Source organism: Ammodytes marinus (assembly GCF_949987685.1).
Source record: "Ammodytes marinus genome assembly, chromosome: 7".
NCBI lineage: Eukaryota > Metazoa > Chordata > Actinopteri > Uranoscopiformes > Ammodytidae > Ammodytes > Ammodytes marinus.
Genome location: NC_137211.1, coordinates 30,421,772 through 30,436,989, shown reverse-complemented (window position 1 = coordinate 30,436,989; position 15,218 = coordinate 30,421,772). Strand labels below are relative to the sequence as shown.

Sequence of the window (15,218 nt, the reverse complement as noted above, 5' to 3'; positions counted from 1 at the left end):
GTTTTTCAAGTTGTCCTACTAATCTTTTACGGGTATGTTTATTGTAGTCCCCCGGGGCTTCACGGGAAATTTGGTGTTGATACAGTCAAATTTCAGAAAGTTGTGGATAACACGCTGTTTTTCAGTTCATGCTAATTAGTGGGAAATATTCCCCGAAGAATTTTTATGGTCCCAGAGGCTTTTTTGTAGAGCACCCTAACATACACCTGTGTGAGAAATTTCAAGTCAATTGGAGTTACGGTGTGCGGGGCGTGGCCTCTCAAAGTTCTTTCAGTCGGGACTTCATAACAGCGCCCCCTAGCGGAAATTCAAAAAACTGTATAATAGCACACCCCGCGGGGTTGGGGCGCACGTTGTGTGAAATTTCTGCATGTCTGCGTGTGGGAGGAGAAGCAGCTAGAAAATGTGAGGAAGAAGTCAGAAGAAGTAAGAATAAGTATGGTGGAGAGTAATAATTACGGGCCCGTACTTAATAAAAGATCATGACAAAAAGGCAAAAGAACGCTGGTTTAAAACAGGAGATTCAGTGCTGACCCAGAACTTCAGTTTTGGACTAAAGTGGATTCCAGGAATCATTGAGTCAGTGACGGGACCAGTGTCATACAAGGTGATGCTGGGTGATGAGAGAATCGTGAGGAGACATGTGGATCAGATCCATGCTCACCACCAGAGACCAGAAAGAGGCAATGAAAAACAACAAACTGTGTCAACTCAGCCCAACACAAAAGATGAAGCATGGCTGGATGCTGAGGAGGTTGCGCTCAGTGGTGACCAGTTGGAAGAGCCAGCAGCAACAGAAGTTGTAGGAAGTTCGGACCAAAGTGCTGTGGCAAACCAAACTCCAGTGAGGAGACTGGCAAAAAGGGAAACTAAGTTGCCCAGTTATCTTAAAGACTTCAAATTGAACTAAGAGAAAAAGACTCGTTGATAAGTGGCCCTTAATATGGACACCTAATCAAACAGGAAAATAAACTGATGTTTGTGTTGTTAGAATGTTCCTAAAAACAAATGTTTGTATAACCTGCTTAAGGAGGGAGGGATGTGATAACTGGGCAGAGTAATTAAGGCATGTTTGTCCGCTGGTCCACTGGGTGGCAGCAACCCGCTGTTGTTGCCGTTGGGTTGGCCTGTAGTAAAGGACAGAAGAAGTTCAGTCGGGAATGTACCTCTGTTGGCCATGTTGAGTGTGCTGCATACTGTGTTCGCCAACAAAGAAATAAAGCTCCTTAAATGTGTAACAAGAAGCCTCCGGGAGTTACTACACTCAGGGAGAGTCGACAGAGTAAGGGATCCCTCTCCCAGGATGGACATACTGCAATAGATGTCATAAGTAGAGAAAATCACGAAGGAATTTGATCATTGACCAGGTGATTACATGGTAATACTTAGTAAAGTGCGAATAGTGTGGATGCAGGAAGACTTCAGATGCTGCCAGAGGATCCACACCGTCTCGTTTCCACCAGGGAAAACTAAGGTTTCCAGCGCTGGGATTACATCCCACGTCTCCAGGTGGCGTCCTTAACCACTGCAACATCTTTTGCGTTGACGGTCCATTCTCAGATGTTACCGGAGCGGGGACCAGATCCACACCGTCTCGTCACGACCAGGGAAAACTGGAAGAGGACAGACAGGCAACCAGTGAGCAAAGCAAAAATGAATTTAAAGATTGAACAAGCAAGCGAGTAGAAAGAGTACTATCTTGATGGATGGTGAATCAGTGCTGATGTGAGGCAATAGCAGGCGAGGAGCATCCGTTCCTAGGACAGCTGATTCCACACAGAACTCGGAGTCAGTCGAGTAGCATGGAGAGTGCTTGGTAGACAGAGGGAGAGAACCCCCGGGGCAACGCTCAGCCAATCATGGAAGATAGACAGAGGAGAACAAATGTCAGAGAAATGGTATCAATTATGCAACTAGCGTCGGCAGGACAATTTTTCAGTGGGAGGACTACCGGTACTCAGGCCCAGACAAACCGAGACCGAGACAGCTCCTCAGGCTGTTAATAATAACGCTCTAACAATGTTAAACAATATGAACACAATTAACATTAAATTACATTGATTTACACTCTACCGTTCCCCACTGACACACAATCGGCACCAGCCCCCCAGCACCCCGCCCCCAGAGAGCACGCCCCAGTGCGGCACCACAGTGCGGGGCCATAGATAGAGAATAGACAGTATAGAATAGGGAAATAGCCAAATGCACCGCTGCCACGAGGAGCAACCACAGCCGAAACCCCCGGAGGGGCGGCCCGTACAGCCCACTCGGGCCCGCCGGACCGGCCATGCCCAGCCCATGAGGCAAGGCCAGAGGCGCCAAGCACAAAGGGCGCGACGCATCCGCCGCCACCATTGGCACACCCAGAGCTAGGACCGGCCGGAGGAGCACCGACGCCGGGCAGCGAAACACAGACGCCAACAGCGACACCACAGAGCGGACCGCCAGGCAGGGAAACATGATTAAAACAGTTTAAAAACAGTTAAAAACTGTTAAAACGCAAATTGCATAGATTGCTTCTATCCGCCCCATGACAATCTATTGTCTCCCGAGGCGGTCAAAAGCAACCCGCGTCAAACGATTAAAAACATCGCAGTGCCCACCTACCAGTGCAACAATTACACAATCTGCACCCGATGCCCCATTTCCACCCCACCCAACGGTCCAGACGCCTGAGCACGCACCCCGACACCACCACCCCCCCGGCCACCCCCAGCCCAGAGCACACCAACGACAGCGGCAGGCAACGCCGCCGCCCCAGTGCCCCACCCCCAGCCCAACCCCACCCGTCAGCCGACATGACCACCCAGCCAAGCCCCGGAGGCCGCCGCGACCGCATGTCCGGAGGCAAGGCATGGTCCCACCCCCCAGCAGCGGCGCCCACGGTCAGACGCCAATTTGCCCCAGCCCGAGCGGCCAGGGCAGCCCACTGGAACAGCCCAAGACCGGCACCTACCCCAGAGCAAACTCCCCCCCAGCAGAGGCCAGAGAACCGACCTCAGACAGGGTGACCCGCCACCGACCCCGCGCCAGCAGAGAGGTGGACGAGCGCTAACCAAAGGTTAATTCAAAGAGATAAGTCTTAAGTTTAGACTTGAACACCTCGATAGACTCAGATTGTCTGATGTCTATCGGGAGTGTGTTCCATAACGAAGGAGCTCGATACGAGAAAGCCCTGCTGCCGGCAGCTTTCTTAACTCTGGGGACAGACAGGATCTCTGCAGTCGTAGACCGTAGTGCCCGTGATGGGGCATATCGCGCAACTAGGTCAGACAAATATGAAGGTGCAAGCCCATTTAATGCCTTATAGGTCAATAGCACCACCTTAAAGTCGGATCTGACATGAACCGGAAGTACTGAGTTCTACCGGATAGGTATGATTTCAGCCAATCGTGGGCCGGCCCTGTAAAGCCAAACAGGTTTTCCAGCCGATCCAGGAGTATGTCATGGTCGATGGTGTCAAACGCTGCACTGAGGTCCAACAATAGAAGCACCGAGGCCGTATTGGAGTCCATCATCAACAGAGTATCATTAACTACTTTAGTGAGCGCGGTTTCAGTCGAGTGACGTGCCCTAAAGGCAGACTGAAATGGTTCAAAAAGTTGATTACTAGTCAAGTGATCCGAGAGCTGTTGCTCAGAACTACACATTCTAGTATTTTGGATAAAAAAGGCAAATTTGACACTGGACGATAATTACTCAGATCATCAGGATCCAAATTGGGTTTCTTGAGAAGAGGTTTCACCACAGCAGCCTTAAAGGAAGTGGGAACAGTACCAGTCATTAATGAAAGGTTGACAACATCATGTATTGTAGGACCCAGGGTTTGCCAGAGTTCTTTGAACAATTTGGCAGGCAAGGGATCAAGAAGGCAGGTCGTTGGTTTTGAATTTTTGACTATTTGAGTCAGTTCTTCATACGGAACAGGCTCAAAGTTAATAAGTAAACCGATATTACGCTTACACACAGCTATCGTGCAGTTCGTTGTACCGAAGGAACTGATTTGGTTTCTAATATTGGTAATTTTACTATCAAAATAGTCAATAAAATTTTGGGCAGTGTGGATTGAGCGATTTGATGATTGCGTTTTTTTTGTAAGTTTGGCAACAGTGTCAAATAACATTTTTGGATTACTCTTATTCCTATTAATAAGAGAACAGTAATAGGCCTTCTTTGCTACATTCAGAGCACGCTTGTAGATTGAGACACTATCTCTCCAAGGCCGGTAGGTGGACTCTTGTTTTGATTTTCTCCATCTTTGTTCGAATCTCCTGCAGTCCTTTTTCAGAGCTCGAGTGTGGTCAGAAAACCAGGGAGAAGCCCTCATCGTTCGTCTGGTTTTTGGAGAGAGAGGTGCCATAGAATCAAGGAGGGTAGAGAGGGTTGAGTTCAGCGCAGCTGTCAGGCTATCGACAGATTCGGTCACCGGTGCTAAGGAGGCCAGGACCGTGGGAAGTTGATTCAGTAAGGTTGTTACATTTGACGCACCGATATGGCGAGTGGTTACCACTGCTCCATCGTCCGCGCCCGGGCAATCCAGGGCAACCTCGAAAGAAATAAGAAAATGGTCAGATACTACAGAAGTGACAGGAGAAACACTTAGGGCCATCACAGAAATCCCACGGGAGAGGACGAGGTCGAGAGTGTTTCCCTCACAGTGATTTACAAATTGGTTGAAACCAAAGTTATCAATAATATTAACAAAGGCTTTCCTTAAGGGATCGGCTGCCTTATTGAGGTGAATATTAAAATCACCGATCATTAGGATTTTATCAGAGTGGGTGATAAGATCCGCAAGAAAGTCACTAAATTGTTCTATAAATTGTGAGTGTGGGCCGGGGGGCCTATAGACCACCACCAAATTGAAACCCTCCCCATGAAAGCCATTTTTCCTATTTACAGGAGGTGGCCTCATTACCATGGCTTTGAATGAATCACATTTAAAGTCATTCTTCGAGCTCAGGTTGAAAATAGATTTATAGATAAGGGCAACCCCTCCACCCCGTCCAGTCTCCCGGGCCACATGAGAGTATGAGTAGTTAGCAGGAGAGGCCTCATTTAGAGGTAGAAAAAAGTTTGGCTGAAGCCATGTTTCACACAGACCAATCATATCAAACTTATGTTGCCTTGGGCAACCCAGACTGGTAGGAGACCAGAGACTAGTAATGGATGCCGACACATCTTTGAGGCAGTCTCAAAAGCCCTAGCTAAGCTATATTTAGTGATCTCAGACTGCTTCCGCCTAATGTCATTGGAGCCGACATGAATAACAATGTTATCAAAACATGTGTTGTTTTGTGTCTGCGTTCCACCTTTATCCCCCTTATCCCTGCATGTAGTCAGCATACTAAGATTAGCCTCAATGTCGGATGCTCTGGCTCCAGGTATACATTTAACAGTGGCTGGCAAATCAAGTTTAATGTTGCGAGCGATGGAGTCCCCTATGACTAGCGTGCGGGGCCCAGCCCAACCAACGGGAGCGAGGGAGACAGACGGGCTAACAGGGCTCGCAAGAGCCGAGTACCGATTCTCAGTCCCGAGAGGGGACCGCGAACCGGGGCACCGAGCAAGCCCGCTAGCATCGCGTGCACCCCTGCCCCGCAGGACAGGGCAGAACCCAGCCGCGTCTGCCGAAGCAGTTACCTCAATGCTACCAGGGGTAGTAAGACTCCCGGGGCTAGGGCTAAGCAATGTGTCCGTGCTGTCTATAACGTCAGTAGCAGAAAGCTGCTCCAACTCACGGACGCAACTCTCTAAACGAGTCTTTCTAGCCAGTAACGTAGCACAATCCGCACAAGCCATCACGCACAAGTATGAGTAAGACACAGAGTCAGACCCAGGGGAGAGTGCGAGAAGCTAAGTGCTAGGATATGCTATATGCTATACAGACAACAACAAATCACCCCCCAACACCAGTGAGGTAGGGGAGAACGACAGGAAAGTGATTAACAATACACAGGGCACAATTTGTGAAGGAAACAATAGAATAAACTTAAGACACGATAGGACAGGACAAGCAGGACTCTTAATCAAGCTCTCATTTGCGATGACGTTGAGAAATGACATCACACAATTTGAAACAAAAGTTCAACAACAAGTCTGATTCAACCAACATGCGTGGGTAAAACATTGTAAAAGTATTAAAAGGACAGTTTAAATTAGAAATAAATGTTAAAATCATCTGAAACAGTGGCAGACTGTGAAAGAGTTATTGATAATCAGAGTTTTAAACTGACCACCAATGGATAGCATTGTATTTGGTTTGAGGGTGGATTGTAAGATGTTCCACGTGTTGGGGGCTGAGAAGCTAAACGGTAACTCTACAGTTCACATACAAGGATCACTACACTAGTCAGACAGTGTAGTGGTCAGTGGGTGAAAACAGTTAGCATAATGTCGTTGTGGCACTGGTGGAGCTTTTCTGTCTGACATCATGGTATTGAGTTGCATCATGGGAAGTTTAGAATACATCATTTAGGAGCTTGATTCATATTGGGTCAGTGATTCTGACCATTTGATTAGATTTTTTTTTAAATCTTTCACTTGTAAATCCCCAACCGTCATGGATTGCCACACTTAATTGCAAATATCCCAACATAAAAACAAATCGATAATGTAGTAATGTGTGTATTTGCCTGAATATAAAAGATTACCCTATTTCAAATGATGTGTGTAATAGATGAGGCTAATGGCTTGACCAAGCCCCAACCACAGCGAGTTCTACCAGCATCCAATGCGGAAGTGACAAAAAATGTAGTTCACTGAGTGGCCACTAAGAGGTGGTACCAAAACAGAGCAATTTCTCATTGACTCCTTGTTAAATAGGCCTTTTTCACGGCATTATTAAAGCTATTTACGGCCTGGTCTAACAAACCGTTTTGTCTGTATGTTTAGGTCATATCTCCATGACAACACTGAGGGGGGTGAAATGTTTTGGATTACGCTAATTTTTAAACTATTCAAATGTACAAATAATTAGGGGCGCAATCTCTTGAGTGACAGCTAGCCGCCCGCTGGCCCTCACTTTGCCTCGGAGGTATACGTCAACTAGATGGGCGTATCTCCCTCCCGCCGACTTCATGTCAATGCCCTTTTTTGGTAAAATGAGGCGGAGTAAAAATCTGACAAGATGGCAACGCGCATAGGCCAGGACGATTGGATGCAGTTGGAATAACTGAGGTCAGGCCGGATGCTACATCCATTTTATATACTATCTATGGGCTTGACAGATAATCTGGTCATTATTTGCTTCTGTATTAAGATGCTTTTCCCTCATTTGTCACTTGTCAGGAATGTATTTCCTCAGTGCCAGTACCACAGGTTATACATAGAATCCATCTAAATCTCCTGCAAGTCCAACAGGGCTAACTAATTATTTTTATAGCTGACTAACTATGACATACACACTCAATACGAATTATCTAGCAACATTTTGGCTACATTCCATGATGCAGCAATCTCTGTAGGAGCCGATATCACACCACTCATCATCATGAATATCTGATGTTAGGAATATCTTGGCCTCATATTCTATGCTCAAATATAAATATGTCCTTTTTATAGAGAAAAAATTAAAAACGGTATCAGGTTAGATAATTAAAAAAATAATAATTCAATGATTGATTCATTGGAACTTTCAGGGCTTATTTCAACAGCACAACAGTTAAGTGACCAACCTGCCACAGTTCATAATGGCTTGTCTGCTGCTAGAGTTTTCACCCTTTGATATCCACTCTGTTTTCTTCCAGGTTCTTCTCGTAGCCCAAGCCCAAGCCCAAGCCCAAGCCCAAGCCCTAGACCCAAGCAGAGTCTACAGCACCAGAGCCAACCCAGTACCCAGTCCAGCACCGCCAAACCAGCCTCTCGCGCTAAGGAAGAACACAGAAGGTGGGTTGAAGATAATGTGTGTTTGTAAAACACATTCTGATTGGTTGACACTTGACAAACATTCTTGCCGGGTTATGCCTGGTAAACATCCGTTCACCTGTGATGATGAAGTCAAAAGTCAAAGTCAGATTTATTTATATATCACATTTAAAAAACAACATTAGTTGACCAAAAATACAATACTAAACAAATACTGTAATTTTCGGACTATAAGCCGTGTCTTTTTCCCCATTTTTCGACCCTGTTATTACACAGCACAGTATATGATCTGTAGCTAGTAGGGATGGGCGTTAATAATCGAGTACTCGAGTACTCCTCATTTCAAATGAACTCGATTGGTGGATGAGGAATTATTTTTAATTTTTTTTTGTGTCTGTAGCCTTTAGGCCGGCGGGCCGCGGCCGCCCCTATTTTAAAATGTTATACGTGTACAAAACGGCACAAAACGGATAAAATAAAGTTTAACAAAATTAAATATTTTGATGCAAGTGCAATAAACTGAGCGTTGTGTCAAACATCAACTGCAAATAATTGCCACCTCCGTGCCACCGCAGCGCAGCCTGTGTTCTCCACAGCACCGCGGAGCTGAACACGGTCTCTCCTTTCTTCTCCAGAACAGTTTCAGGAATATAACTGTCCAATTATTTCAAAGCAGATGATAAAGTTACGTTTATAAAAAGGGGAGATGACACCCGTTACCCTCAGTTTGTAATGAGTAGACTCCAGGTGAGCATGCAAGGTGCTCTCCGCTTGGAAAGAAAAGAAGAAGCAAGGCTTACTTCAGGCACATTCACTCCGAGCCAACAACAGTTAAGAAGCCTTCAATAGGGAATATGGGGATACGATTCAAAAACCGACCGGTGTAACGTTCCGTCAATGAGGAATTAGTCGCGGTAATTATTCACGGATACGGAGTGAGCATTACGCGGTTGGATATAGGCCTACAACTATCTGCTTTGGTTAGTTATTTATATGTATTTAAATTGTAGGACAATAATTTTATATTATCTGCTGCCCTTCTTATTTTAAATGGTGACTTAGGCTATTTCTCTTTGTTACAACTACAGCCCGTGCTTTTTTTCTCTTTTTTTCTCCCCATCGCAGACCTATTGGATCGGTTTAAATTGTGGCCCGTCTATTTAATTACTTTCAGTGAGGAAAATGTGTTTTAAACTTGTGGAAAAAAATCCTTAATATCATATGGCAACTGTGACTGTTTGACATAAGCATTGAGCGCTTTATTGCGGTGAACCGTTATTCTGCAGACAGATGCTTTGCGTTCTAAAAATAGAAAAAAGTTTAACAAGGAATCGAGGAATGCAAGCGATCACACGAGTAGTGAAAACACTCGTGCCCATCCCTAGTAGCTACTATTGCACAAAATGGTAACACTTACGTACGTTATGCAAATATGCAACTTGTTTGTTGAAATGTTAATAAATGGGAGCTTCCTCAAGCAGCCATCTCTTTCCCGACAATCCCCTCTGTGCACGAACTCTTACATATGGTAATTAAACATTATAACACCTGCGGCTTATAGTGCGGAAAATACGCACCTACGCTGCTACGCGCGGAGTTAAAAAAATTTAACTTTTTACGCTCCTACGCGTGACGATTAGCCGCGTTGGCCAATCAGCGTTGGGCTTGACCCGACGTCACATATATTGGCACGGTCGGAGAACAGTGTACTGTACACAGAGGCTGATGAGAGACACCGAGGAGGAAAATGTATTGCAGGCAGCCGAGCCGGTGCTGTTTGACAGCAGCTCGGGAATAGAAGACGTGGGGAGAGTAAACCAGGAGAATGGACTTCCTGGTTAATTCAGTGAATATGTGCGGCTGTGCTTTAGCCGATAAAACAAGTTAGCGCCGTATAGCATTAGTAAACTCACCCGGTTGTGTGCGGGCGGCTAGCGCCTCATATTATGAACCCAAACATGACGGCTATGTCCGTGGGACTTTCACAACAAGTACAGCGAAGCACCGGTGTTGATCTACGCCAGCCACGATCCCCTGTCACAGCCAGGTTGGCTACTTGGCTTTATGTTGTGCCGCCGTGCACCGATGCTGCTGTAACTGTGTTTGTTATGTAGCTGCCGTGAATATGCAATGCTGTTTTAATGCTAGGCTATTTGTGCTGTTCAGTTTGTCTTTTGGCACAGTTGTTGGCCGTGTTGTTGTTGTTTTTGTGCGGACATGCACGCTGTTGTGTTGGGTCGGGTCTGATCGCAGCCATGGTTGATTAGGGGAAATACAATATCGGGAGGGAAACTACGCACGTTACGCGCGTAGAACCATTTTTGACACGAAATGATCAAGCAACATTTTAGCTGCGTTACGCACGTAAATCTTACGCGGGTAACGCGTGTAGTGTGTTCGTACCTTAAAAAGCCAAAGCAAAAAAGTGAGTCTTCAGTAACGTTTTAAACTGGTCAATGGACTGGGCAGTTCTCAGACTCAGGGGAAGACAGTTCCATAGATTGGGAGCATGAATGCAGAGCAACTCTGACATATACTGAGGTGCCAGCCCATGTAAAGATTTAAAACAAGGTAAATAAGGTTATTACAAATTTGTGTTGAATTCACATTTTTAATTAAAAAAAAAATAAAAAATGTAAGATATTTTTTTGGCATTTTTATGCTTTATTGATAGTGTAGAGACAGAGTTGAAATGGGGCAGAGAGGGGAGTGACATGCAGAGGACGACCGCGGGCTGGAATCGAATCCGGGTCCGCTGCTGGCCGAGGCCCATGGGGGGGACGCTCTACCAACTGAGCTAAGGGCGCCCCCATGAATTCACATTGTCACTGTAAAAAGTTTTCGCTCAACTGCTCCAGAATCTGAAAACAACCCAGTGTGTCTTGGTTTTGTTGGCCTTGTTGAAACATACTTGAATGGATCGATGAGGTTTCAACAATCCACAAATTTTTTTTAAAATGTCCAGGTGTTAGATTTGATTTGACATTGACATCACAATTACATTGGACGAACCAGATACATTGCTTAAAGGTTCAGTAAGTGGAATGGTCAGTTTAGCTAACTTCCTGTCAGTGACTGCAGTTAGCAGTCCCCTCCCTCGTCCCCACATTAATGCACTGCGGTATACAAGCAGCACATTTTCTAGCATCATCTCAGATCCATAAATGTGATAAAACATGATAAAAACCATCAAAACAGATATTGGGAAGGATTTTTGATGAGTGAATGTGTATGCTACACCATTGTAGGCGCATGCATTCACCCATCTGTCGCTCTGCACGTGCACCGGCAGTGAGACGGGTGCCGGTTTGTAGAGTTCTCTCCTCTGATTGGTTATCAGTTGTGGGATCCCCGAAAAGTTTATTTGACGATTACATGCAGAGCAGCTGACTGAGAGATCGGCTTTATGAAACGCGCACACTATATAAGTGATCACTGTATGAATAATGAGTGATTTAACACTTATATTAACATAAATAAATTGCTTACTTCACCTTTAACGGTTTTATTATACATGCTAATATCTCTACACAATCTGAAATCCCCTGTGGCAGGGTGAGATAACCCAGAGTTGGCTCACATTTTTTTCCTAAAAAAAACATCTCTAAACATACATGGTGGAGCTTTCCCTTAAATTCAATGGACAACAAGTAAGCTAGAGTTTTTTGAGCTTCAGGTGAAATGCATCATGATGGCACGGATGAATCTACTCACAACAGAAACTCAGCTGGTCGGCCAGGAATATCAAAAATATTCTATGTGTGATGATATAAGTTTCATCACAGCCCTTAGCACAACATGTGTTCTTACAGTAAACACTGTAACCACAAGAATGAATGTAGTGATTTATGAGAGTGACTTCCATACTTTGAATGGCCTGTTGAAATGTGGTATATGCTGCACCCTTGTGGGGACAAATGATTAAGGCAGAAACGGATTAAACTGTATGTTGAGGCATTAGGGTGTGTGTGTGTGTGTGTGTGTGCTGGTATAACTCATGTTGTGGGGACATTTTTCTGTTTACACAGTGATATCGTGGGGACGTACCTTCCTGTTGGGGACAAAATGGAAGTCCCCTTAACGCAATAATGACATTTTAGGGTGAAGACTTGCTTTTAGGTGAGGGTAGACTTAGGTTTCGGTTAAGGTTAGGGTTAGGGTTTGGGTAAGGGTTGGTGAAGTAGTGGTTATGGTTAGGGCAAGTCTCCAGGAAATGAATGTAAGTCTACAGGTGAAACTCGAAAAATTTGAATATCGTGCAAAAGTTCATTTATTTCAGTAATTGAAACAGGTGAAACTAATATATTATATAGACTCATTACATTCAAAGTGAGATATTTCAAGCCTTTATTTGTTATAATTGTGATTATTGTGGCTCACGGCTTATGAAAAAAAAATTAGAATATTACATAAAATCAATAAAAAAAGGATTTTAAATACAGAAATGTCGGCCCTCTAGAAAGTATAATCATGCATATGTACTAAGTACTTGGTTTGGGCCCCTTTTGCATGAATTATTGCCTAAATACAGTAGCTGTGTATCTGAATCTTATGGCAGTGGGGGCGGGACCTGATAAACTTTTGGCTTCTCCTGCCACCCTTCGGACGATAACACAAAGTAATATGTGTGAATATGCAAAGAGAAAATTGTGTATTGTGTGTAATTGTCCGGAAGAATAATAATAAATAAAAAGATGCTATCATCCTGTGGCACTGCTGAGGTGTTATGGAAGCCCAGGTTGCTTTGATAGAGGCCTTAAGCTCGTCTGTGTTGTTGGGTCCGGTGTGTCTCATCTGCCTCTTGACAATACTCCATAGTTTCTCTATTGGGTTCAGGTCAGGAGAGTTGTCTGGCCAATCAATACAGTAATACCATGGTCAGTCAACCAGTTACTTGTGGTTTTGGCACTGTGGACAGGTGTCAAGTCTTGCTGGAAAAAGTAATTCAGCATCTCCATAAAGCTTGTCAACAGACAGAAGCATGAAGTGCTCTAAAATCTCCTGGTAGACAGCTGTGGTGACTTTGGACTTGATAACACAGTGGACTAACACCATCAGATGACATGGTGCCTCACATCATCACTGACTGAAGCCCCTTGGATTTTGTGCCCCTCCACTCTTCCTCTAGACTGTGGGACCTTAATTTCCAAATGAAACGCAACATTTATTTTGGATCGGTGATGATTTGAGGTATCATGTCATCTGCTGCTGTTGGTCCACTGTGTTATCAAGTCCAAAGTCACCACAGCCACTACCAGAAGATTTTAGAGCACTTCATGCTTCTGTCTGTTGACAAGCTTTATGGAGATGACAATTTCCATTTCCAGCTAGACTTGGCACCTGCCCACAGTACCATAAACCACTGGTAACTGGTTGACTGACCATGGTATTACTGTGCATGAATGGCCAGACAACTCTCCTGACCTGAACTCCATAGAGAAACTATGGACTATTGTCAAGAGGAAGATGATACACACCAGACCCAACAATACAGACGAGCTGAAGGCCACTATCAAAGCAACCTGGGCTTCCATAACACCTCAGCAGTGCCACAGACTGATAGCATCCATGCCACACCGCATTTAGGCAATACTTCATGCAAAAGGGGCCCAAACCAAGTACTTAGTACATATGCATGATTAAACTTTCTAGAGGGCCAACATTTCTGTATTTAAAATCCTTTTTTTATTGATTTTATGTAATATTCTAATTTTCTGAGATTTTGAATTTGGGGTTTTCATAAGCTGTAAGCCATAATAATCACAATTATAACAAATAAAGGCTTGAAATATCTCACTTTGAATGTAATGAGTCTATATACTAATATATTAGTTTCACCATTTAGGTTGAATTACTGAAATAAATGAACTTTTGCACGATATTCTAATTTTTGGAGTTTCACCTGTATGTAATGTCCTCGCAAGTGATGAAAAAAAACTTATGTTTGTGTGTGTCTGTATGATGTTTCAGATTTGAAGAGCAGGAGACAAAGCTGAAGGAGGAAGTGACCAAGGTGGAACAGAGAGAGAGCGAGGCGGCTAGAGAAGACCTAATCTCAGCCATGAACCGGGAGAGACACAACACACGCCAGGACGCAGACAAGACCAAGAAACTGGTACACACACACACACACACACACACACACACACACCTGGAAATTTTGGAATATGTATTTCTCGATTTAAAGCATAAAAGTATTCAGAAAATGTATCTTGTAGGCCTACACAAGCATTCTATTTTTAGCAGTTAAATAATAAATTAGGGCTGTCAAACGATTACAATTTTTAATCAGATTAATCACAGGATTCTGTGGATTAATCACGATTAATCACGATTAATTTTACCATTCGAAATATGCCCGAAAAATTCCAATTTTCTCTATATGTAGCGGGTACAGGTGGTTCAGATTAATTCTGCTATTAGAAATTAATCTGATGATTAATAATACTTTAATAGTTTATTAAAGTTCAAAAGGGGCACCACCATTCATTTAAGAATGGAAAAATAATAGCAAATTGTCTCGTTTAATCAATGGTTTATTCTCAAATGTTGATTACTTTAAGGTTCAGTTAAATGAATCAACATTAATAAATCCTAGTCTCAATGATCATTTCCATAAAATAATGTAATCAAATAATTACTATTATAAATTTGGTAATATGATCTTAACACTGAAGGCTACAGAGTTCTTGTACTTGTTGGTTGCGGACTTCCCAATAATATTCACACAAATGAATGACAGAAACTTCTAGTTACAAAAGAAAATGCATGTAATTTATTAACATAAAGTAAATAAAATCCAACACATTTAAAAACCACTAAAACTAAAGCACACAGAGAGAGTGTGTGTGTGGGTATCTGTGTCTGTGAGTGCATGTATGTGTAGATGCAAATTAGCCGGTCTTTCACACCTTCCTCCCTGTGGTGGGAGAAGAGGGGGAAGAGAAACAAAAAGGGGGCCTTTGGTTGAAGGTCCCTTTTTAAAGGTAATTCAAATCAACATAAATGTTTGGGTATCTAACCAATAAGTTCAAGGTAATATCACAGTATTGTAAACCCAATTACAAAGTAACAATGAACAGTTCAAAATCAGTAAATATACATTTCCAAGTTAACAGTCTTTTAAGCCATGTGTTCTTGCTAAGCTAAGCTAAGCCCAGTAGTTCATACGATACCAGAGGTTTACACAGCGTTCGTTGCAGTGTTGGGAGACTGGTCTTTGTGGCATGATGGGGGTTTTGCTTGGCAGGGTCGGTCGTGATGCAGCTCTGTTGAGCAGGTCCTTTGGTTCTTCAGTAGCGGCGTGCTAACTGGCGTTGTTGTCTCTGGGCTACGGTTGTAGCTTAGTAGTT

General features: G+C 43.8%; 1 protein-coding gene across 1 annotated transcript in view; it reads left to right on the top strand.

The window, feature by feature from the left end:
- The window catches only part of LOC307253782 (MICOS complex subunit mic25a-like), a 114,757-nt gene that overhangs the window by 10,797 nt on the left and 88,742 nt on the right, over positions 1-15,218 (top strand). Inside the window, exons 3-4 of the mRNA XM_080031951.1 lie at positions 7,749-7,887; positions 13,837-13,981. Coding sequence (XP_079888077.1) covers positions 7,749-7,887; positions 13,837-13,981 — 284 coding nt within the window. The remainder of the gene's footprint in view (positions 1-7,748; positions 7,888-13,836; positions 13,982-15,218) is intronic.